A 23,910-nucleotide genomic window follows, 5' to 3' on the forward strand; every position below is an offset into this window, starting at 1 on the left:
CATTGCATTAATACCGGCGATGCCCCTCTTATTCATCGCCGCCCGTATCGAGTGTCACCAGCTGAGCGTCAAGTTATTCACGCAGAAGTTCGCAAAATGCTTGCCAAGAACATTATTGAACCGTCATGTAGTCCTTGGGCGTCACCGGTTGTGCTGGTAAAAAAGAAGGATGGCTCCTGGCGCTTTTGCGTGGATTATCGGCACCTTAACAGGGTTACCAAAAAGGACCTGTATCCCCTACCTCGGATTGATGACGCCCTTGACTGCCTCCACGGTGCTCGCTATTTCTCCTCTATTGACCTTCGCTCCGGCTATTGGCAGATTGCCGTGGACGATCTCGACAGCGAGAAGACTGCCTTTGTAACACCCGACGGTCTTTATCAATTCAAGGTGATGCCGTTCGGCCTATGTAACGCTCCTGCCACTTTTGAACGCATGATGGACTCCCTTCTTCACGGTTTCAAATGGTCCACGTGCTTGTGCTACTTGGACGACGTTATCGTATTCTCCCCAACGTTCGCTATGCACCTCGAGCGCCTGTCAGCAGTCCTGGACGTTTTTCGGCGAGCCGGTCTGCAACTCAACGCATCGAAGTGCCAATTCGGCCGTCGCCAGATTACCGTCCTTGGACATCTCGTTGACGCGAACGGAGTGCAACCGGACCCAGGCAAGCTCCATGCTGTTGCGCACTTCCCTGTTCCGAAGTGTGTCAAGGATGTGCGCAGCTTCATCGGCCTTTGTTCGTACTTCCGCCGTTTCGTGAGGAATTTCGCCGCCATAGCACGACCACTAACCGACCTTTTGAGAAAAGACGCTCCTTTCCAGTGGGGCGATAACGAGGCCTCTGCATTCTCTCATCTAATTGACATTCTCACAACACCTCCCGTTCTGGCCCATTTCGATCCTTCTGCGCCTACCGAAGTCCGTACTGATGCCAGCGGTCACGGAATTGGAGCAGCACTGGCACAACGCCAGCGTGGCCACGACCGTGTTATCGCTTACGCCAGCAGGCTCCTCTCACTCGCGGAGCGCAACTATTCCATCACTGAGCGTGAGTGTCTGACCCTAGTTTGGGCGGTTGCGAAGTTCCGCCCATACTTATATGGCAGAGCCTTTTGCCTTGTCGCAGACCATCACGCGCTTTGCTGGTTATGCTCACTGAACGATCCTACAGGCAGGCTTGGTCGCTGAGCCTTACGCCTCCAAGAATATTCGTTCTCTGTCACCTACAAATCTGGCCGACTACACAAGGACGCTGACTGCCTGTCTCGCTACCCGGTAGACGAGCCTGACGACGGCGACAGTAGTACCGCCGACGGCATTTTCTCTGTGTCTGCCTTCGCTAACATCGCCGATGAGCAGTACCGAGACCTATCGCTGCGAGTACTCATTGAGCGTCTGCGCTTTACACCTACCGACGCATCCGTTCGCCGATATGTCCTCCAGGGCGGCATTCTGTACCGAAGGAGCTTCCTCCCTGATGGCCCTGATCTTCTTCTTGTCGTGCCACAACATCTACGACAGACTGTGCTCTTTGAGATGCATGACGCACCCACTGCAGGACATCTTGGGGTAACCCGCACGTACGACCGCGTCCGCCGCCGCTTCTATTGGCCTGGTCTCGCTCACTCCGTTCGACGCTATGTTGCTGCCTGTGATCCCTGCCAGCGTCGGAAGACACCTCAGGTGCTACCTGCCGGTCATCTCCAGCCGATCACCGTCCCTGTGGAACCGTTCTTTCGTGTTGGATTAGACCTGCTCGGTCCCTTTCCCACGTCATCCTCTGGGAACAAATGGGTAGCCGTCGCGACTGATTACGCCACCCGATACGCTATCACTCGGGCTCTCCCTACCAGCTGCGCCACTGACGTCGCGGACTTTCTCTTGCGTGACATTATCTTGCTTCATGGCGCCCCGCGACAGCTGCTTACTGACCGTGGTCGAAACATCCTCTCGAAAGCTATCGCTGACATTGTGCGTTCCTGCTCCATTCAACACAAACTGACTACTTCATACCATCCTCAAACCAATGGCCTGACAGAGCGGTTAAACCGTACTCTTACCGATATGCTGGCCAAGTACGTTTCCAAGGACCACCACGACTGGGACATTGCCCTTCCTTACGTAACATTTGCGTACAATTCTTCCCGGCACGACACCGCCGGATTTTCTCCCTTTTATCTACTGTACGGTCGCGAACCTACCTTGCTCCTAGACACGGCACTTCCTCCTGCTGCGGTCTCAACAAGCGAGTATGCACGCGACGCCATCGCCCTCGCCGACCATGCACGCCAGCTTGCCCGTGCTCGACTTACGGCCTCACAGACCACTCAGCAGTGTCAGTACAACGCCCGCCATCGTGACGTACAGTTTTCACCTGGTGCGCTCGTGCTCCTGTGGTCGCCCTCTCGTCACGTCGGACTTTCAGAGAAGCTTCTTTCGCGATACACAGGGCCCTACCGCGTGCTGCGCCAGGTGACGCCTGTGACTTACGATATTGCTCCTGTGGGCTCAACCTCGTCCTCTCCTGTGGCATCTAGTGATGTCGTACACGTCAGTAGTCTCAAGGCCTACTACACTGCTTCCGAGTCCGATCTTTAGTCGCTCCGGGACGGCGCTTTTGCAGCCGGGGGTAGTGCTACGGCACAATATGTGCGATCACGAAAGGCCAGCAGTGTGAAGACGACGACGACGATTAGAAGCTAGCGCGGGCTGTTGCCTCTTGGCCAAGCGCAGCGTATTTTCCTTGTAAATATATTTGTACATAGCTTTTCGTCTGCGTCTTCCTACGTAACAATATTTAAGCGAAGTGCACGCGGTGTTAGCGATGCTACGAAAATAGGAGTTCATTGCAGGGATCGTTCGCGTCTAGCACGCTTGACGCGGGTACACGTGTACGCGTTTGTTGCTCAACACACGCGGTTATTCCGTCCTCGTGGCACGCGAAGGCACACTTGTCGCGCGAGAATTCCGCGTCCTCACGTGCACCAGGTACTTGCATGATTTCTCCGCGCACGTGAGCGCGCTCTCGCCTCGAGTCACTCGACCCATATGGCCCTTGTTTTTCGCAGATCGTGACGATCGCAGTCAATAAAAACATGGTCAATGCGAGGCCCGTGATACTTCCTTTTTTCCAATTATCGTTTGCTCATTTATACATACGCATTTCGAGCTTGAAACCAATGGCCAGGTGATAGTCACAACACATGCTTTAAATTTTGAGCTTGTAAGCCGAGCACATGCGATGAACTGAAGTCAGAATACATATGTTTTATGCTGAAATGCTACGGTGCATACCCAAATAATGTTGTGCTTGATGCACAACAAGAAATACAAAACAACAGAACACCCAGTAGCTTTAGTTTGACTCTGTCACTATGCATGTTACATAAACCGCTCTAAAAGCACAAGAATTTTGTACATCGCCTATGTAACTTAGAAAAAAAAGTACTGCGTCACCAGCGGGCGTTCCTGCTTTCTTTTTACAGTCATAAATAAGTTGAGAAGAGTAGCCGCTCATGCACGCACTAGACAGCCGCGTTCATAAATCGCCATGTAGCAAACTCTCGCTCATTATCAGTGTACAGAAGTACACATACGTAGCTGTAATCACGCAAATTTCTCATATTGGCCTTCCACAAGATTTAGTGCACAAAATGGTCATCGAAGTTGGTTTTTACGCCTGCTGTGCACAGATCGTCTTACGCGATCACGGCCAAACACCGGTGCGCACACGGAAGTCGCAGTATGTCGTGCGTATACGGCGGACGAAGTCACCCGGCAGAATCGAGAACGCGCGGTATGCGTTTGCAAATTAAATTAAATGTATCCGATTTAGCTTGTGAAATTACACAATGAACGTACGTGCCTGTGACACTGTCAGGTGTTAGTTTCGTCCTACTTGGAAACATCAATAGAAGCCGATGGGGCGGTCCACGATGTTCATGCCCAAAAGTAAAAGCAAAAGCATGCCTCATTCCGGCTCGAAGTGACGAAGTGTTTCCTTCGTAACCCGCTCCGCGGAAGGGGAAAAAAATAAAGGGGAGCATAAGCTCCCGATAGCAGCGCTAAGCTGCTGCCCACAATCGTAGCACAGTTCCAGCAGTAAACATGATAAGCGTGCAAAACAACCACCTCCTGCATTAATTCGCACAAAATAACATTTTATTTTCGTTCTTAGCAACCATTATCTCCGGGCACAAAGTAGTTGTGCTTCAGTAAACACTCAATCCGATGTGTCACCGAATACAAAGCTCTTCCAACACGGCGGCCTTCCCACGACGCAGTCGGCTTGGAAGGTATATGGCGGTAGCCGCTCAGTGTTGCCAGTCAAATCCCGACCTTTGCGGTACTCTAAAATTTTTGGTAGTGACTACAGTGACGGAGCCCGGCACTTTAATATCTGCACTACAGTGACGGTGCCCGGTACTTTAACATCCACACTACGGTGACGGGGCCGTCACTATAAAGATGTCGGTATTGGGGGCGAGGACCATAGAGTTTCCTACAAAATTACTAGAGGGAACTCTGGCGCTAGTGTCTACGTGAGCTACAATGGGAGCGGTTGTCCCAGCATGGGAATTATGGGAAGTACATGGATTTGCCTAAACTTCGTCCTCTTTGGCTTCAAACGGCTTTGTGACTTTGTAAACTGGTCATTTTCAACAGTTTATTGCGTAATAAATCATTAAATATACATCATTAAAATTGCCCGACGGCAGGATGCGAACACAGGGACTCTAGTAAAGAAGCCTGATATTGAAACCGTTAAGCCACGGATGCATGTATCGACAAGCGAATGAAACGCACTTATGAATTTATCGCTGGCATGCCAGTGCTTTGAGACGCTTGGTGCGTTTTGATTTGGGCACATAGACGAGCTCAATCGTTGCAATTAATAGCAATTGTACGCGTTCCCGGCGTCTTCTGCACTTCGAAGAATATAGATTGCGCTGAAATATACGACAATAAGATTTATATAGCGTAATATACACAGCCACAAGAACGCCTGAATCCTACTAACCCACCGGAGATGGAACTGCTGCAATGTTTGCGCAGTGGGCAGGAAACTTTAATTTCAAAGTTAAACGGCATCGAAGCCAGGTTCGAAAGGAATGAGAACATGCTGATGGAAATGAAAAATAATCTCAGTCAAACTCAGAACCAGATAAAGGACATCAGTGTGATTGCTACAGAACAGGCAGCTATAATACGGCATCTCATGCAATAGGTAAAAGATTTGCAGAAGAAAACAAACGACCTAGAGAACAGAAGTCGCTGGAAAAATCTTGTTTTCTATGGTGTTGAAGATAAACCGTCAGAATCATGGGATGAATCCGAAGCTATGGTAAAGAACATTTGTAAAACGAGCCTTGGAATTGAGCTCGGGTCTCTGGAAAGGGCACACCGCTTAGGACGCTATAAAGAAAATAGAAAAAGACCGATTATTGTCAAATTTTCCTTGTACAAAGACCGCCAGGCAGTGCTTCTTAATGCTAAAAAATTTAAGGATTCGCTGTACAGTGTCGGCGAAGATTACTCACCTGAAACAAGAAGTATTAGGAAGAAGTTATGGGAATACGCTAAGGCAAAAAGAGAGGATAAGAACAATAAAGTAAAACTGAATTTTGACAAACTGATTATCAACGGCAGGGCTTTCAGGTGGGATGAAGACAAAGAAGAGGTCGTCCCTTTGCGTAGGCAGTGACAGACAAGAAAAAAGCAGAAGTACCGATGTCGACGACTCGTTGCTGTCGTCGTGAACTGCCGAAGCGTCGTTAATAAAACAGCCGAACTTTCTGGGTTGATAGAAAGTGTTGACGCTGACATAGTCCTTGGCACCGAATCTTGGTTAAAGCCTTCAATTGCTGATAGTGAGGTGTTTCCAGAAAACTACGTCGTCTACCGCAAAGATAGGTCCACTGCAGGTGGGGGCGTCTTTTTGCTTGTTCATTCATCACTACAGTCTTCAGCAATTGATTACAAGTGCAATGCACTGGAGTCTGTATGGTGCAAGATAGTCCTATCAGATAATTTCACGTTCATTGTTGGTGTGGTTTATCGCTCGCCCAGCTCGGATATCAGCACAGTGGAAACATTATATGAAATTCTCACAGAGGCGTCAGCTCAGACGATACTTCTTGGGGGGGATTTTAATCTGCCTGGGTTATCTTGGTGCAATAATACGTGTTTAAGTTCTGGCGGGCGCATGAACCTTGCGATGAAAAATATTGTAGACACGTTTGGTCTGACGCAGTACGTTACCGATCCTACTCGCAATGGCGCTGTGTTAGACTTGCTGTTTTGTAACTCGCCGGATTTCATAAGAAATGTGAATGTCATTCCGGGAATTAGCGACCATCTGGCTGTTGTTGCCGGTATCCATAAAGAAAAGAACCGTGCGAAGTTATCCACGACTAGGAGGGTCTACTTTTATGAGAAGGGTGACTACGATGCAATTTCTGAGAAACTTCGTAATTTCTTTTCAGTTTTCGAGTGCTTATCTGAGGAGCGTAATGTGCACGATATGTGGGACAATTTTAAGAATATGTTACTCGAGCTGGTAAGTGTACATATCCCAAATGTTGATTCTTCACGGCTTAAAAAGCACAAACAGCCATGGGTAACAACACACATACCAAAGCTTATCAAGAAAAGGATGAGGGCATTTAACGCATTCAAGAAAAGCAAATCAGCTGCTCATTTTACAAAGCTACATACGATTACACGCGAATATAAGCTAAAAATAGGAAAAGCTAAAGATGACTACTTCAGCGAGCTGAGCAACAAAATGAAATCAAACCCTAAAATGTTTTGGAAGTACTTAAAACAGTGTGGATCAGATTCCTTCGGAATACAGGAGTTAAATTATAACGGTAAGATAATTATGGAAGACGAAGATAAAGCTGCCTGCCTAAACAACTTCTTTCATTCGGTATTCTTACCCAACCATACCTGTCATATTCATCAACCTACAACTAATATTTCGCCTATGCTTCCTGTTGAGCTTAGTATTAATGGAATTGAAAAACTATTGAAAGATATTGATGAGAGTAAATCTAGTGGTCCGGATGGTATTTCTCCACGTGTACTCAAACGTTGCGCGGGGCCAATTTCTATGTACCTTTATTTAATTTTTGAAAAATCTTTATCAACAGGTATTTTACCCCATGACGGGAAAATTGCACACGTTGTTCCGATACATAAAGGTGGGTCCAAGAAAGACATTGGTAACTACAGGCCAATATCACTTACGTCTATCCCGTGTAAAATACTTGAACATATATTATACAAACAAATACTAAATCATCTAAATAAGCATAAGGTACTAATTAACGAGCAGCATGGATTTCGTAGGGGACTATCTTGCACAACACAACTAGTTGAGTTTTATCATGACATAATATCCAGCGTAGATGCAGGAGGACAGGTAGACGGTGTGTTCCTGGATTTTCGTAAAGCCTTCGACACAGTATCACATTCACTCTTATTGTTTAAACTTAATACCCTACACATTGATGCAACTGTTTTTAAATGGATTGAATGTTACCTTTCCCAAAGAAGGCAATGTGTAATACTGAATGGAAAATGCTCCGAATATTCAAATGTTACGTCAGGAGTCCCACAGGGCTCCGTTCTGGGTCCGTTATTATTTTTGGTGTACATTAATGATATCTCTGCCGGAATTTCATCTTCTATACGGTTGTTTGCGGATGACTGTGTTGTGTACAAAAAAATTTCCCATAACTATGATACAATTGAACTTCAGAACGACTTATCAATCATTCATGATTGGTGCACTAAATGGAAAATGACTTTGAACATAACAAAGTGTGTACATCTCTCATTTACTAAAAAGAAGAAACCAATTCAGTCACGGTATCATCTGAACAACGTACTACTGAAGCAAGACAGTACGTATAAGTATTTAGGTGTGCTACTGTCGTCTGAATCTTCGTGGAAACCACAGGTAGACAGTATCATAGCCAAAGCTGGTAAAGCTTTGAATTTCATTCAGAGAAACCTGCGATGTTCACATGCGAATTTAAAACGTATGGCATATACAACTTGTGCTCGACCACTCTTAGAATATGGCTGTGTTGTGTGGGACCCCCACGAGGTAACCTTCATTGCCGCTCTGGAAAAAATACAAAACCGTGCTGCCAGGTTCGTCTTGGGGCGGTACAGAAGAAAGGAGAGCTGCACTGCAATGAAGGCTGAGCTGGGATGGGAATCACTTTCTGCCCGCCGCAATAAACTGAGATTAAAATTTCTATATTCGATTTACTACAATAAAACAGGAATTAATAGGGAAATTTACCTACAGAAACCTCATTACATCTCAAAACGAACTGATCACAGTTGCAAAATCCTCGAGTATCCTGCCAAGACAAACATGTATGCCAACTCATTTTTTGTTCGAACAATTAAACAGTGGAATAGGCTGACTGAAAAGCAAGTGCATTGTGTGAACGAAGGTGAATTTTATTCCATGTTGTAACTCCCCTGCTGTAACGCCTTCAGGCGCTGCGGGGTAATTGATGAATAAAGAATAAAGAATAAATCCATAAGCACGAAGATCAGACAAATCCATGTACTTCCCATCATTCCCATGGTAGGACAACGGATGGATGGATGGATGTTATGAGCGTCCCCTTTGGAACGGGGCGGTGGGTTGCGCCACCAAGCTCTTGCTACTATACTGCCTAATATTCTACCTAGGTTAAACAATGAAAAAAGACAAAAAAAAACACTATGAACTACCACGCCCAAATTTTCTGATCCCCTATTGCGAACTGTGCTTTTGTACGTCTCCGTCTTTTGTCGTTTCCCTACTTCCACCAATCCTCCAGTCGCCTCTTACTAATGTCTATTGCGGACATGTTTGCTTTACCACTGCTCCCTCTGAACCCAAGGGCTTCAAGGAGGCCAGTGGTGCCTAAATCGACCGCTGGGTAGACGTCTTCACATTCTAATAAAACATGCTCCGTAGTTTCCCTAGCTTTACCACAGCAAGCACATGCTTCTTCTTCCTTCTCATATCTCGCTTTATAGGTGCGTGTTCTAAGGCATCCTGATCTCGCTTCGAAAAGTAATGAGCTTCCCTTTGAGTTATCATAAATGGTTTCTTTCCTGATTTCGTTTTTTCCTCTTAAGTAGGTAGTTAACCAACGACTGCAGCGCCAGAGTTCCCTCTAGTAATTTTTGTAGGAAACTCTATGGCGAGGTCGACTTACGGAGTCACCATCTGTCGGAAGCGCCTCACATGCGTTGGCGGTAAATAAAGGTTGTTGGTCCTTCTTTTACTGAATCTGACGTGTTGAACCCTATAACAAGTATCTTGTGTGCAGTAAAACATATAAAGAAACTGAAACTCGACAAAGCCATCATATTCACAGACTCGTTAAGTCTTGTAAAAGCACTCATTTCTTTTCAAAAGCATACGAATCCTGTCTTCAATGAACTCTACTCACTCTTATGTAACATGTACTTATCACATAGGCATGTAGTAATATGCTAGGTTCCTGGCCATAGAGGAATCGAGGGAAATGTGCTTGCCAACGAGATCGCCAAATCAATAGCATCGCAAGGCATTCGTTCTGCTGCTGTCCCTGCCACAGATATGAAGCCTTTCCTAAGAAACAAACTCCGAAGCCACTGGCAACGCTTGTGGGACGCAGAAACAAGTAATATGCTTCACCTAATTAAGCCGAAGTTAGGTTCCTGGTACCCAACTACGAAAATACGAAGAACCGATGTCCTATTCACTAGACTGAGAATATGACACACATTTGGCACTCAACTTTCTCTTGACCGGTAACGAGCCTCCAACCTGTGGTAGATCTGGCGACCGGTTGACCGTCCTCCATGTCTTCCTGAAGTGCCGGGAAGCCGAAAGAGACAGGAGAAAACATTTTCCTTTTGCATACAGCCATTGTATTCCCCTGCATCCGGCTATGTTCCTTGGTGACGAACCGCTTTTTAAGACCAAAGCACTCCTCGCCTTTTTGAAAGATGTGCTCCGTGTCACAAGCCCATTAATTTTGTAGCGCATCCTCTTTCCAGAGAATGCTGCTACAGTTTTCTACCTCACAGACTTTATATATTGCATCATTCTTTCTTTATCTATTCTAATCTTCATAGTACACGTCAATAATCATTCCAATAATTTTACTACACGTATATTTTATGGAATATATATCAACTCTTTTAGGCCTTTTACAGCCACGTCACATTAAGTTCACAGAACACACCAGTCCACTGCGAACTCATTAACACTAGCATGGCGCTCTTTGGCCACACCTGACCCTTGTGCCATTAAACATCATATTCATTCAATAAGTTTTCTCGCTCTCTCCCCTTCCAACTTTCGGCGTGCGTCACTCGAACTCTCGTGTTTAGGCGACGCGGCTCCTCCTTCCCCTGTCAGGATTGGGGGCTCATTCCCGTCGCTCGTGATCCGTTGTCAAGATTGGAGTCCGGCATGAATTCGAAGGTAGCTGGCCCATGCCGTCATCCAACTTATCCACGCTGAGGACGTTGATGAAGGGAAGAACTGCTTCTCATCGAGAACGAGGAATATGGATTTATTTACAGTATTTATATCAGTCTAACATGACTGCTTGAGAAAAGTGTGTCAGTCCAACATGACTGCTCAAGAGAAGTGTGTCCAGCATTCGCACCACAGCAGTTTTTAAACACTCGGTCCTCCCGCGATACAAGGTGAAGCGAACGTTCGTTTACTCATTGTAAATTCGCCGCCGCCCCGCAGAACAGTTTACGCACACAAAGGCACACACATTCCGATGTCCGGAGCCGACGTCAGAGGGGCTCCGTTCCGGGAAGCTCAGAGCCATTCTATGTAGCTCGTTGTCTTGCGTCCCGGTCGGCGCGTGGGAAACAACAAAAAACGGCTTTCCCGCGGCAGCTCGCTCACGCGTAGCAGATCAGGTCCATGCTGGGGAGTTCGTGCACAATAGTTCGTCCGCCGAACTCATTCCGTCACAACGGCGATGGGGCTAGAGGATGGCGGCGGTTTTCAGCACGAAGCCCGCGTCTTCGAACGCATCCTAGCTGAAGCGACGGAGAGTGAGGGATGCGCGTCTTGTTCCCCAGTCGTAATTGGGTGGCAATCCTGCATTGCAGCTCGCCATTCTTAACACCCCTCACAGCGCGATTCCTAGGTGCAGCGTCCGATGCGGGACGCCTCCTCTGACGTGATCGCTGCGCCGTAGCGCGTCTGGTGGGAAAGCGTCCCCTGCGATGTGTGCCGAGCTGCTTCTGAGTCATGCGTCTGCGTGGTGCTCCCAAGCGAGATAGAGGACGATCCCATCGAGGCGTCAGCCCCATGATCGCGTCGGCCTTCATGGCACGTCGCGGCCCGGCTGTCCGTGCCGATCGCGACGTTTGGCAGGCGTAGATCGTTTCTCCCTCCAAGACACCGAATTCTTTGGTTCGTTCCTCTTGCTCAGGCGCACGTTTCGTTGCCGCGCCGAACGCTGCGTTGCTCGGCGCTCACCGCGTGATTGGTGGGTGCAAAGTCCGATGCGGGGCGCCTTGTAAGTGATCGCTGCACCGTAGTGCATTGTCTTACGACCCTTGGCGGGTCGACGGGAACGCTATCGCGTTACACTCTTGAAGGCGAAGCTTAAGCGTCCTCCAATTTTTTTTAGCGTTGTTTACTTTCGCGTCGATGGAGAGGCTTTAATTGCACCAGCTGTGGTCGAAACTGAATGCGATTCCATCCAAGAACCACCGCCTATTGTAACCAGCGATCTGCTCGTGTTCGCTGCTTCACGTCAACCTGCGACGGGTTGTGACTAGAGCGACAACGTACAGTGGAATGTAGTGCCTGGGCGCTTGTAGAACACTGCCGTTTTTCGTGCATTTGGAAAACAGCGACCGCGAACTACTACTTCAACGGAATACAACAGCTTGTCTTCTTTGCATTCTTATGGTGACTGCCACAGCTCTGCTAAGCACGCGCGGACGTCTCAGCATCGTCTAACAGCAGTCAAAGCGGAAATTCCCGCAGCGCAACTCCAGGAAGCGGAAACGCCGGAACCGGAAATTTTTAAATCAGAAATGCTGGAACCAGAAATACCGGAACCGGATTTCGTGTGAGGGGAAAAGGCGGTGCACAGGAAAAGTTGTTGCTACTTAAGAAAGCAGTGGTGGCGCGTGGATGGAGGGGTTTTAGCCCAAAATAACACGCCTCCATAGAATCATGCGGCCCGTCCGCGGGAGCCCAGGTCATTCTTCCATCGTGGAAGAATGACCTGGGCTCCCGTATTCTTCCATCGTGGCCCAGGTGGAAAAGCGCGCCGTGTGCAGCCGGCGGGCGAGGAGAATCGAGGAGGAAAGCGCCGTGAAGAGGAGAGTGTCGCTACTTTCAAATTATCAAGGGGCTTTAAGTTGAAAGCATATTTAGCACCAGCAAACAAGGACGGAAGGGAGACGACACCACAATGCGCTAACTTCAACAACTTGATTTCCAGGAAGTACACCTATATAAACCATGCACAGTGGCGCCACCTTATCCAAATCTTATCCATCCAAAAAAGCCGTCTCCTTATCTAACAGGTCGATTGAAGGGGCACTAACACACGTGTCTCTATTCCGCCAGATAGCCTGCGCTTCAATGATCTCTCGCACGTCTTTATCTTTGTGCTTCGCAAGAACCCGACAGGATTCATAGACCGGCGCACAGCCGCATTCTTGACAGTGGGTTGACAGATGACCGTATTGCTTATTTTTCACAGTTTGGCAATGTTCCCGTAATCGGTCATTAAGACATCTCCCTGTCTGTCCGATGTATTTCTTCCCACAGGACAGCGGAAGCTCATATACAACACACTCTGCGCATCCCACTGGCGTTTTCCGATGATTCGTAGAGCACCCGGCAGCTGGCTTACGGTACGGGTCTGTCAATCGACATATTTTTGCCAGCTTTTCTGGTGCGGAAAAGACCGCTTTTGTGTCCACCCGGCTAGCCATTTTCTTAAGTTTATGTGCCGTTCTATGCAGGTAGGGCACTACCGCTACCTTCCTTCTACGTTCCGTCCCTTGATTTGCCGTGTCCTGAATTGTGCTATCCGACCTGCACCTTTTTAGCAGCCCCTCGACGACTGAAACTTGCACTGATTCCGGAAACCCTGCTGCTGATAGCCTTCCCGATTGATCCATAAGGCTCGTATAGATCTTGTGGAGCCTTATGTATCCACAAGATCCATAAGGCTCCAAGCTGGGCTTAAAGCTGGGCCCCAACTCGCGCGGTCGCGCGCGGCCGCAGCCACCACTTGACTCCCGCTCCGTGATACCTCGCCCCCAAAAAAAAAAAAAGACCGCGCAATATGCAACGCATTCTTGGCTTAACCAAGCTAAGACTGGCCATTTTTCTAAGTGGTAAATGGTTCTGTGAGAAGTGCTGAAGTGGTTAAAGGGCCCCTGAAACGGTTCGGACAAATTTTGTAGACTCGTAGGGTACAGCTTAGGTAGAACATTCGCACCGCAATTTAAGTGAAGCGTTGCGTATTAATGGAGCTACAAGCGATTAGAAGTTACCCTCCTCCCCAGCCATGCTCTTCCTCCTCAACTCGTTCGCCGAGCGAGCGGGGCTAAGCTCCGCCTTCACTGGTCCTGTGTCACGATGCGACGTCACATCGTCCACTTCCGGTTGTTTTGGCGCCCGCCCCCGCCCGCGCGAAACCTCTCCGCTAGCCACTTGGCTGTCGACCCCAAGCGAGAGCTACCGAAGCAGCGTGCGTTGCGAGCATTCTGTCGTAGCGCCGAACGTGTCTGGTATTCCGTTAACCACAGGCAAGCTGGTCATTTCGGCAAACGACTGGAGGCATAAACTCAAGCTGGTGAAGGAACTTTGGCGTAGACGTACGTGAGCGGCCTGATCGGTCTGCACGGTCCAGACAGTTGTTGGCGCAGCGCTTAACCAGCCAAACAAAGCGCTAATATTGCTCTAACCAAGTGTAAAATATTTTAAACATTTATAAAAACAACTTGTTGATGATTACACTCCTGCGAAAAATACGCACCAGCAGCAAAGAAGAATACGCTTCGTTGCTGCTACTGTGTATTGTTGAGCTCTATGCCACCAGGTGGCTGCACCGTGCAGACCATTCACATTTGCCCTTCTGCTCATCTCGGCTCATCCCGGTACGGCACAGTCAAGCGGCCAGACCCTGTCCCCTTGCGCTTACGTTTGCCCTAATACGGGACTCGCGAAACGCTATTGCGTTAGTAATCTTCCGGTGTAAAGTGACGGCCACAAACGCGCAAATCCTGGCGCCGATCGGACAGCGGCAGTCCGATGCGCAGCAGCCAGTTCGCTCGTACGCTGCCTTGCAGAGGGACACGATGTCGCAGCTTGACATATTACCAGTCGCTACGTTTGCAGTCCACAAGGCAACAAAGTCGAATCATAGTGCTCGCGTAAAGACTGAGACCAACTCTGACCGCGGAGCTCTCGTCAAAATGGAGTACGTTGTAACACAAGCAGACACTTGCTGTGTGTCGGAAGTGCTTAAGTGTACTGAAAAATTGTTCTTGTGCATTCTCTTTATGTTACTTCCTTTTTATAAAAACAAATTAACTAACATTCCAACTATTACGAAGATCATTTGTTTACCATAAAGTTGGAAAAATTATGGATCACGCGCCCTGTTCAGCCAATCGGATAGCTCGCCCCACTGACGTCATATGGGTGATTTCGGTCATATGGGTAGGGGCGGCTTAAAATTCCGCCGGGCAGTGCGCTGCGATCGGCAGCGATGTGCATTTTTAAAACCTTATAATAAATTACACGCTTTACGCAGAGCACTTAGATGTGTCAATTAATGATCAGAAGGACCTACTCTAACGACTCAGTACGTTTGTAGAAAATCGTCAAAAGCGTTTCAGGGTCCCTTTAAGGCGTCATGGGCCGGAATTTCTGCTGGCGTTGAGGTGGACGGAACATGCAGCGCGATGTGTGCGCGCATATTTGAGCCTACAATCAGCCTCGGAGATCAATTGTGTATTTCTGAATGTTCCAATCACTAATGTGACCTTATTTCTGTATTGTCCTCTATTTCTAAGCTGCGGTTTAGGATCCATGAAACATACGCGACGATCGTAACAGCGTGGATATCGTTCTGCTACGATAGGAGCTGTACTGTTATACTTTGATGAGCGTTCAAACTGTTCGCTGCAGGTTACATTGTGTGACTACTTGGTTGGATGGATGAGGTTTCCACCCATGAATAAAATAGATTTGGCGGGTAATAGGGGCATACCTTACAGTCTGAATTAAGCTTGTCCAGCAAAGCGACCGTTTACGAACTGCGCGAGCGTCCTAAGTAGTAGTAAGTGCTGGATTACAGGTATATTTGTTCTATTTAGCGCATGGTCCAAGCATACGGCATCAGCGGTTATATATTCATAAACGTTGTGCGGCATGAGCCCGTTTTCTCTTGATTTTTAGAGAAAGAGGATGATAATTGAATTTCTTTTTTTCGGTTGTGTTCGTTTAGTTCACTACGACGGACTCACACGTATTACGGAAATTTTGCGCTCAAGAATAGCCATCGCATTCTTTTTATGCGAACCCTCTCATATATTATGGCTGTATACAGGCCAAAAAGGCAATGCCGAAGCACACAGCTTATATATGTATCGTGCTGGCTCACCAACTGCAGTGATCGCTATGTTGAGCAGCGCCATGGGCCTCTTGCAGAAAGGCCATCATATGGTAATTTCAAGCATACTAGACTTGAAATGCGTGAGAACGATGCCAGTGTATCACAAATATTTGATAGCGCCTGCCGCTCAGATGTTTCGTGGTTGCCTTAGCTTGGCCGTTGTTAAGAATGGCGAGCTACAAGGCAAAATTGCCACCCAATTACGACAAGGGGGCAAGACGCGCATTCCGCACTCTCCGTCGCTACAGCTAGGAGGCGTTCGAAGAAGCGGCCTTTGCGCTGTTAAGAATGGCGAGCTGCAAAGCAAGATTGCCACCCAGTTACGACAGGGCGACACGACGCGCATCTCCCCCTCACCGTCGCTGCAGCTAGGAGGCGTTCGAAGAAACGGCCTTTGTGCTGAAAACCGCCTCCTTCCACCAGCCCCACCGACATCGTGACGGGACGAGTTCGGTGTGTGAACAATGGTTTCGGAGTTCCCCAACGTGGACCTGATATGATACGCATGGACAAGCTGCCGTGGAGAAGCCGTATTTTGGTGCTTCTCATGCTCGTCCAGGCGCAAGACAACGAGCTACCCTCGATGGGCGCCGATACTTCCCGGAACGGCACCCCTCCAACGCCGGCGTCGGGCATCAGAATGCGGTTGCCTTTGTGTACGTAAACTGATCTGTGGAGCAGCGGCGAGTTGGTGATGAGTAAACGAACAGTCGCCGCCTCGTATGGCCGGCGGACCGAGTGTATAAAAACTGTTGTTGTGCGAATGCTGGTGACACTTCTCTTGAGCAGTCATGTTAGACTGAGTCTCTTTTTCTCAAGCAGTCATGTTAGACTGATTTAATTTCTGTAAATAAACCTATTTTCCTCGTTCTCGATGGCGCATGATTTTGCGCGCTGTGCACAAGGAAGCATGATTAGTGGTATAATTCAGTGCTACGCGAATACTGAGGCAGAACAAGCAGATCACAGAGCATGATCACGCCCTGGAACACGTTAGAAGATGGCATAGTTTCGGTACCTGCACACGTGACCGCACGACCGTGGGAACATGCAGACGATGCAGAAGTACATCTCTCTTGCTTCGGTGCGAAGTAAAACAAAAAACATGCAGACATTCCGTTCCTGTGTTTTATTATTTCTCTAAACTTCCATTCATCAATTCAAGCTACAGATCGCACAGATAACAGATGTCTTGAATAATTCTCAAAGTCAGGTGTCACCACGAGCGACGTCACACTGCAGACACGACTACGTACGCGCAGGGCACGATTACGTCACCGTCCAGCTTGGAGCGTGGCAGCCGTGAGGAGAAGGAAAAATTACGTTCGGTTTGAAATTTCAGATCTTTCCACAGCGTGACGCGATGTAATACTTTGCAGTGTATGCTCCGCAATGTATGCTCCGCGCTTGTCAGCTCAAAATGGCCAGACCTGGTGAGGGGCCCTTCAAAGAACCCCTGGTGGTCGAAATTAATCCGGAGTCCCCACTAAAGTGTGCCTCATAATCATATCATGGTTTTGTCACGTAAAACCGTAGAATTTCATTACATTGAATTTTTAAAACGGCCATACAGCTTCTAAAATTTCGCAGGCGAAAATGTCGAAAAAGCAAACTTCTAGTCACTTAAAATTGTCTTTGTCCCTTGTTTTTGTTCGGTTACATGATGCATTCCAATATCGACCACCATCTAGCCCGCCTATCCCTGTTAAATATGCACATTCATAATTGCGCTCTGCGTATATTTGCAAGCGATTATGTACTAAATGATCAAATCGTGTAACTGACTGGTACGGCAGAGTGGTTGTGCAATGGGTTGGTGCAGCGGGATTAACAAACAGTGCTAGATAATTGCTGTAATACAGTTTTATCTCCTCTGATACTGAGCATCAGGCTAGCCACAAATGGCGGCACTGTGGAAATGTTTATTCCCCCAATAAAATGAGTACCATTTGGCATAGCTGGATTGACGTTTGATTGCCTTGTGGGTTTCCTGGCTTGCTGACATTATGCTGACAAAGCGGACAAAGGTGTCAACACTGTAGCAAACACCCGGAAGAGGAAGGCGCGAAGATACAGCAAAAGGTGAGGCACATTCGAGGCACAGGATGCGTGCAACGTCTACACTGTATGACCACACTTGTTTTCTATCGTTCATTTAGACTCCGACGCTCGTCAAATGGTAATCACTATCACCAGTGTCTTGTGTCGCAGCATAGCGTATCGACATACATTTCGTCCCAGGGGATGCTCGTTCCTGACCAAGTGCGTGGAGGTGCGGCGTCAGGGTGCACTGGCCGTCATTGTGGCAGACAGTGACCCAAGCAATGACGACCAGTACGTCGACATGATGGACGACAGCACGCGGCGTAACTGCAGCATACCCGCTGCATTCCTGCTGGGAAAGGACGGCTTCATGATTCGCCGGGGGCTGGAGGCACATGGCCTGAGACGAGCACTCATCAACATCCCTGTCAATGTGAGCGGCGTGCCTGCTCACCGGCTACGCCAGCCACCATGGCTTGTCTGGTGAAAATAAACGGCCTGCACCTATGCTGTCTTTCATATAAACTGACATGTACGCTACTAACAAATGAAGGAAACACAAAAGCTTCTGTTCTGGGAAAAACTGGCTGGGGTTTAACTCGTTTAAACCTAGTTATTACGAGCAAAATGTCTGCTTGGCTTGGTTTTGGAAAGACCATATGCACACAGTGTTTTATTAAAGTTAGGCCACAGTCTTTCACACACATTATACACGCTGCCGAACAGGTTGTCCGTGAAGTTGTGGTGAAACCTGGCCGTCGCAGTCAAGCTTGCCGCCAGCCGAAGCGCGTGGTTCGTCAAACAATCGTTGTGGGTGTCGTTGCGTGTATCCACGGCTTCGTCTCCTTTTTGTTGGTGTTGCTGAACCATGGCGACGGTTGAAGTAGCTTCGATTTTGGCATGCTTCTGCGTTTGACAAGCTTCTCTATCACATACTAATCTGGCCTCCCTTTGCTCCGGTGTATCAGCAGGCAACTTTGCCTTTGCTTGAGATTTTGCTTCCTGTCGTCTAGCTATATCTACTGGATGATAGGATTCAGCCTGTCGCTGGCACTGAATCGCACGCGCAGCCAGCCCGGTCGTAGCACCATCCATGGCGAGACTGAGCGACCAAGCACCGCAAAGCAGCCGTTAAAGGCGCATTTATAGTCCATCGTTATCAGCCCGCAGGCGAGCGTCTGTCGACGCCAGGCGTGTCGAAGTGCGTTAGCCACGTGCGGTACGCTGGCTGCGCCAGTGCGTCGAACCATCAGTCGACGCTGTTTTCGCCGACGTGATGTAACATGTGCACACTCACATTATATCGGGCTATATTTAGCCCTTAAACCCATGCCTAGTCACGTGTTACCGCCGCAGCGAGGCTCTGAGCGAGTGCAGCTGCCACGCTTCTCCGCAGCGGATCACGTGGTGTGACGTCACACCTGCCACACACACACTCTGGTGGCTCAAGATCATTGTGACGCGATGAATGACCTTGCGAGACAACGTAGTAGAGCTTTCGCTCTAAAACGCTTGCGTACCGTTACTTAGGTGCACATTAAAGGACTCCAGATGGTCTGCTATGTATATGTGTTGTTGAAGCCTTTGCATGAATGTATTTCATTTCTGTCTTAATATGTTACTGTACAAATATGTATACCCACGTGCAATGGTGTTGTGATCAAGGCTGCAGTATTCATAAATAAATAAAAATAAATAAAACCATTCTGGAGCCCCCGACATCCCTCACAAACCAGTGCCGGGACGTTAAACCTTCGGTGCAAAAGCGACTATATGCTCACATTTACAAAAGGTCGTCACCTCCTTTAACCGTCTCAAAGCATACGCAGCATTTAAGCACAATTCATTACTTCCTTTACTTTGCGGTTCACTTTCCACCTATTAGATAAAACTTTCGTGTTTGGTGGATTTCTCACATCTCGACTCGTGCACATACATGCACAGCATGCAGACATTTGAAAGATTGCATGTTTATTTTTGTACATCACAAACATTGTGCAAAAAAAAGCAGTTCTAGATCACAGAGGAAATCATAGGTCCAGGCATGTTCTTGAAGCAGCGGAAGCTTGATGTGGGCTAGTTGGTTTAACATACTTGAAGAAAAGAAAAAGAGCGCTACAAGGACGCGGACTAAAAGAAGAACATGTACGATGGACAGGCACTGTCTGTCTTCCATGTAAATAGCATAATACATGTAAACAGCATAGTACATGTAAATAGCATTATGCTATTTGCTTTCAATTTGCTGAAGCTGAAGCAGTATGTGAATGAGTCATCCGTATTCGCAATAAAAGTCTGCAGTTCATGAGATGGGTAAAGCAGTCCTTCCTTGTCTACGTTTATTAAGGAGGCATTTGCAGGCATTTTAGAATGAGTGAGCGCTTTTGCACATTAATCACATTTGGTTTTTCTCATCATCCTTCTTGCAACATATCCTGTGACGTAATAAATTACTCAGGAGCCACTTTTTGCTGTAGCCATTGCATCGTTATCCACTAGGATGCCAGATGATGTATTTTATGGACTTGATTGAGACACTCAATGTCCGTGAGCTCATCAAGCTTCTTCTGGACCTCTCTTTGGTCCTTGCAGCTCCCATGTGTGAGGCTCGTCAGCATTGATGGCGACACATTTCCATTTGCATAAAGTAGAAACTGTTTTGGCATTGGATGATCGTTGCTTCCGGACATTTGCCTCAAGATTCCGATCACATTGTACAGAGGATCCTGACTTAGTTGTGAAGTTAGCAAGTACTTATAGCCAACATTGGGTGTGATATATTCGAGAATAAACACAATGCTTTCTGACGCGAAGGCCTTCTGCGGTACGCTGGCTGAGGAAACCTACCTTTCCAATTTCTTCCCCGGCATCTAAGCAGGTAATAAAATCCTTCACTTCAGCCACGACTGGTGAGCTTGGGCGCATAGCATTGCGGATACAATGGGAAGTCATGCCTTTAATCAGCTTAGCCGTTCTTCTGATAAAGCATGTAGTTGCTTTGCTGGAGCTGATGCCCCATGTTCACTTGATCTCTTCCCTATACGCATACAAGCCTCTGATTATCTCATCATTGAAAAAAGTGAAGGCTTTAGTTTACTTTCAATTTTTTCAAACCCATTCAGTTCGATTACAACTCTTGCTACATGAGGCATTGCGTTAAGTTGCACAATGTCCCTATTGCCGCACTTCCACGCCTCTTTCACATCTATTGTGACCCTTCAGGCGCCTGTAGTCCCATTGGCACAATGCTGTTGCGGGTGCACTTCACGAGACGCAGAAGGTCTGATAAGTGCAGGCTTCTGCTGGGATCGGCAGGGTGGTTTACTTTGCAGACAATTGAACTTGAAGCTCCTTTGATGCCAAACTGTCGCCGCACACTTCTATTCCAGGATGTGCCATCTGTGGTCACAAAAAGGCCAGACTTCTCAGCAGCTAGCGTTGCATCAACTAGGATTTTGGCAAGCATCTGCCTTAACGTTCCCATGGGACCCAAAGAGTCCCAAGGTCTGCTGGAAGTTGCCTGAAAATGGCTGGTACAACACTACTAGACCGTGATCACATGTCTCTGTACCTTGGTCCAGGGAAGTGTATTTACCCAAATCAATGAAGCCTTCAATAGACCCACTGCTTGTCACTTAAAGGATCTCCAAAAGCTTCATCTCCTCAATCAAGAAACCTACATCCCTGCCTCTAAAACTTGTCCATAGTTTTGTTTTTTTCTGTGATGTCAGCAAAGATGTGTTCATTGAAGGCAAAGTTGCTTTTGTAGTTTCCAACATATATTTGTTCAAACAGCCCTTGTCATTATTTTGTGCTTTCGAATATGTTCAAGTTCAAACTTTTCATCCTCATTATAATGCTGTCCAGAAGCCACTCATCGCTGTACTTAATTCCATGTGCCTTTCCTTTTCGCTGCTTCAAAGCATATTTGTACTTGCTGCTGCTGCATCTTGTGCAGCTCAGAAATACACTCCTGAAGGTTTCATTCAAAGAGGCCAGAATTAACTTCCTTCATCTTGGCAAGCAATGTTTCTAGTTTTTTGCCTTTTGCCTTTTCCTTCCTCAACTGTCTTCCCCGCATAAACAGTTTCTTCGAAGCATGCAAACCAGTAGCCACTCTTGCTTTTCTCTTATAGGACGCTTGGTTCAAAAGCAGCATCCTTATATACCTGCAGTGCATACAGGGCCTCTGATCTTGAGAAATCCCTGAGAAGTTTATGTTGTGCAGTTTATTTCCAAGCACTCTGTGCTTTGATTGAGTGGAGCTCTGGCGTTGCTCCTGTGGAATAGCGCTTTACTCAAACCCAGAGCAAACTTTCAATAGGTGAAGCGCCAATAGTGACGGCACACAAGAAGAAATACAGACGGGACAAGGCGCTACTTGCAACTGTTTATTGAAATCATAGGTGGCTGATTATATAGCCATGAGGAGAGGGGAACGAAAAATGTGGGACACTGAATATGTGAATGCGCACGTTCGAGAACACTGAAGATATATATGAAGGGAATCACGCTTAATCTAAATCTAAAACTTGTCTAAAAACATGCTTTCATTCGTGTATATATTCAAAGATGGGGTACTGACACAGTTGTCCCCTCTTAATCTCGTTGGCCTCCAACAATTCAGGCGCAACAGAATCTTTACTTTTATACATGATTGTCGTATCATGAAGCCTTGCTTCACATACTTGTTCATTCTCATTCCCGCAGGTCTTGCAATGAAGAGACAAGTTTGAACCATATCCATTTTTCAATGATAGCTGATGCTCCTGCAGGCATTCATTAATACATCGGCAAGTTTGGCCGATATACTCTTTTCCACACTTCAGTGGTATGTGGTATACTACCGCTTCTTCGCACTTAACAAAAGGGTTCGTATGTCTCTGGTCATGCGCAGAAAATTCAGCCGTTTATCCTTTTTCCACACTTTCTACCACAATAACACACCATTTGCAAGTTCACATCTTCTCCCGGCGCCGCACACATCGGCTCGTGTAGATCATATGAAGAAGACTAAACCCATTTTCGCTCGAGCAGAACGATTCAAATACTCACCTTTGGTCCTGACTATCAAAGAGTGGAATTCGCTTCCTTCTAGCTTTGCGGCTATCGCTGAAACATCATCATTTCAAACAGCTCTTTGGTCATACTTAGAAAATTCCAACGTAAAATGATGTGCGTCGTTGTTTTTTCCTTTCTTTTTTTTTGCATGCCGGCCGTATCGTTCCATAAAATGTTAGATGCCATGTTTTGCAACTTCTGAAGGTGCTTTGTTTTTTTTTTGTTTTTTTTTTGTCTTGTGGAATTTGCTACATGTGCAATTTTCCAGTTCCTGTTCCTAGCCATTTTTTTTCTTAATAACTTGTACCTGGCTTCTTGTTTATTTCTGCCTTCAGCTGTTTATAACATGTGTTGTATATTTATAAGTTTTCTTTGATGAATCCTCCCCTATGTAATGCCCGCATTGGGCCTTTAGGGTATTGAAATAAATAAATGTTTAATAGAGCACCCTACTTTTTTAGAGTCATCCGGACCAATCAGGTGGCACAAAGTAGCAAGTTTTCGCGGCGTGGAAAAAACCACAGGAATTTTGTATTTCACGGCGACGCGTTTCAGATTATGCGCCACTTTATGAGAATATGGTATCACCACCGCTTTAGCTTTCTTTTTGACTGTTTGATCTTCTTCACTTCTTTTTCTTTCTTTTTCAGTTTTTTCAATAACGCCGCCGAAACTGCGCTTAAAACCAAGCAAGGAAAGCCAGCCTTCCTCAACTTCAAAATCTGGTCGTCAAAGCTTACTTGTGCCTTATGGCAGCACGATTTTTTCAGCGCGGATTCGAGGCACATAGTGGCAATTGCTCGTTTAACAGTCTTGGAGTGTGTAGACTCATACGGCAACAATTCTTTGTGGGCACAGGGTCGGTACATCCAGCAGGAGCCTTCGTCAGTAAGGGTTATGTCAAGATCTAAAAACTGCAAGCTGTTATCCTTGGCTAGTTCGAAAGTAAAATCTAAGCCTTTTCCTTGCAGTTTAAAATCAGTTAAAATGCCCTGCATAGTATGCAGGTAGGTCATGGAAGATCGTTCCGTCAGTAAAAATAAAAAATCGTCAACATACCTAAAAACCTTGAGCACTTTGCCTCCGTCAAACACCTTCGATAGCGCTCTGTCGA

At 47.1% G+C, this 23,910-nt stretch overlaps 2 protein-coding genes and 1 pseudogene across 3 annotated transcripts in view; 1 reads left to right on the top strand and 2 right to left on the bottom strand.

The window, feature by feature from the left end:
- The window catches only part of LOC139054459 (protease-associated domain-containing protein 1), a 102,810-nt gene extending 84,568 nt beyond the window's left edge, over positions 1-18,242 (top strand). For both annotated transcript variants that reach the window (XM_070531454.1, XM_070531455.1), the window contains one exon: positions 17,934-18,242. In XM_070531454.1, the coding sequence (XP_070387555.1) occupies positions 17,934-18,222 (289 nt within the window). In that variant the 3' untranslated portion in view covers positions 18,223-18,242. The remainder of the gene's footprint in view (positions 1-17,933) is intronic.
- The window catches only part of LOC139050420 (uncharacterized), a 516,820-nt gene that overhangs the window by 211,927 nt on the left and 280,983 nt on the right, over positions 1-23,910 (bottom strand). The gene's annotated exons all lie outside the window — the stretch shown is intronic.
- The window catches only part of LOC139054457 (uncharacterized), a 47,816-nt pseudogene that overhangs the window by 10,300 nt on the left and 13,606 nt on the right, over positions 1-23,910 (bottom strand).

This window comes from Dermacentor albipictus, chromosome 1 (assembly GCF_038994185.2).
Source record: "Dermacentor albipictus isolate Rhodes 1998 colony chromosome 1, USDA_Dalb.pri_finalv2, whole genome shotgun sequence".
Taxonomy (NCBI): domain Eukaryota; kingdom Metazoa; phylum Arthropoda; class Arachnida; order Ixodida; family Ixodidae; genus Dermacentor; species Dermacentor albipictus.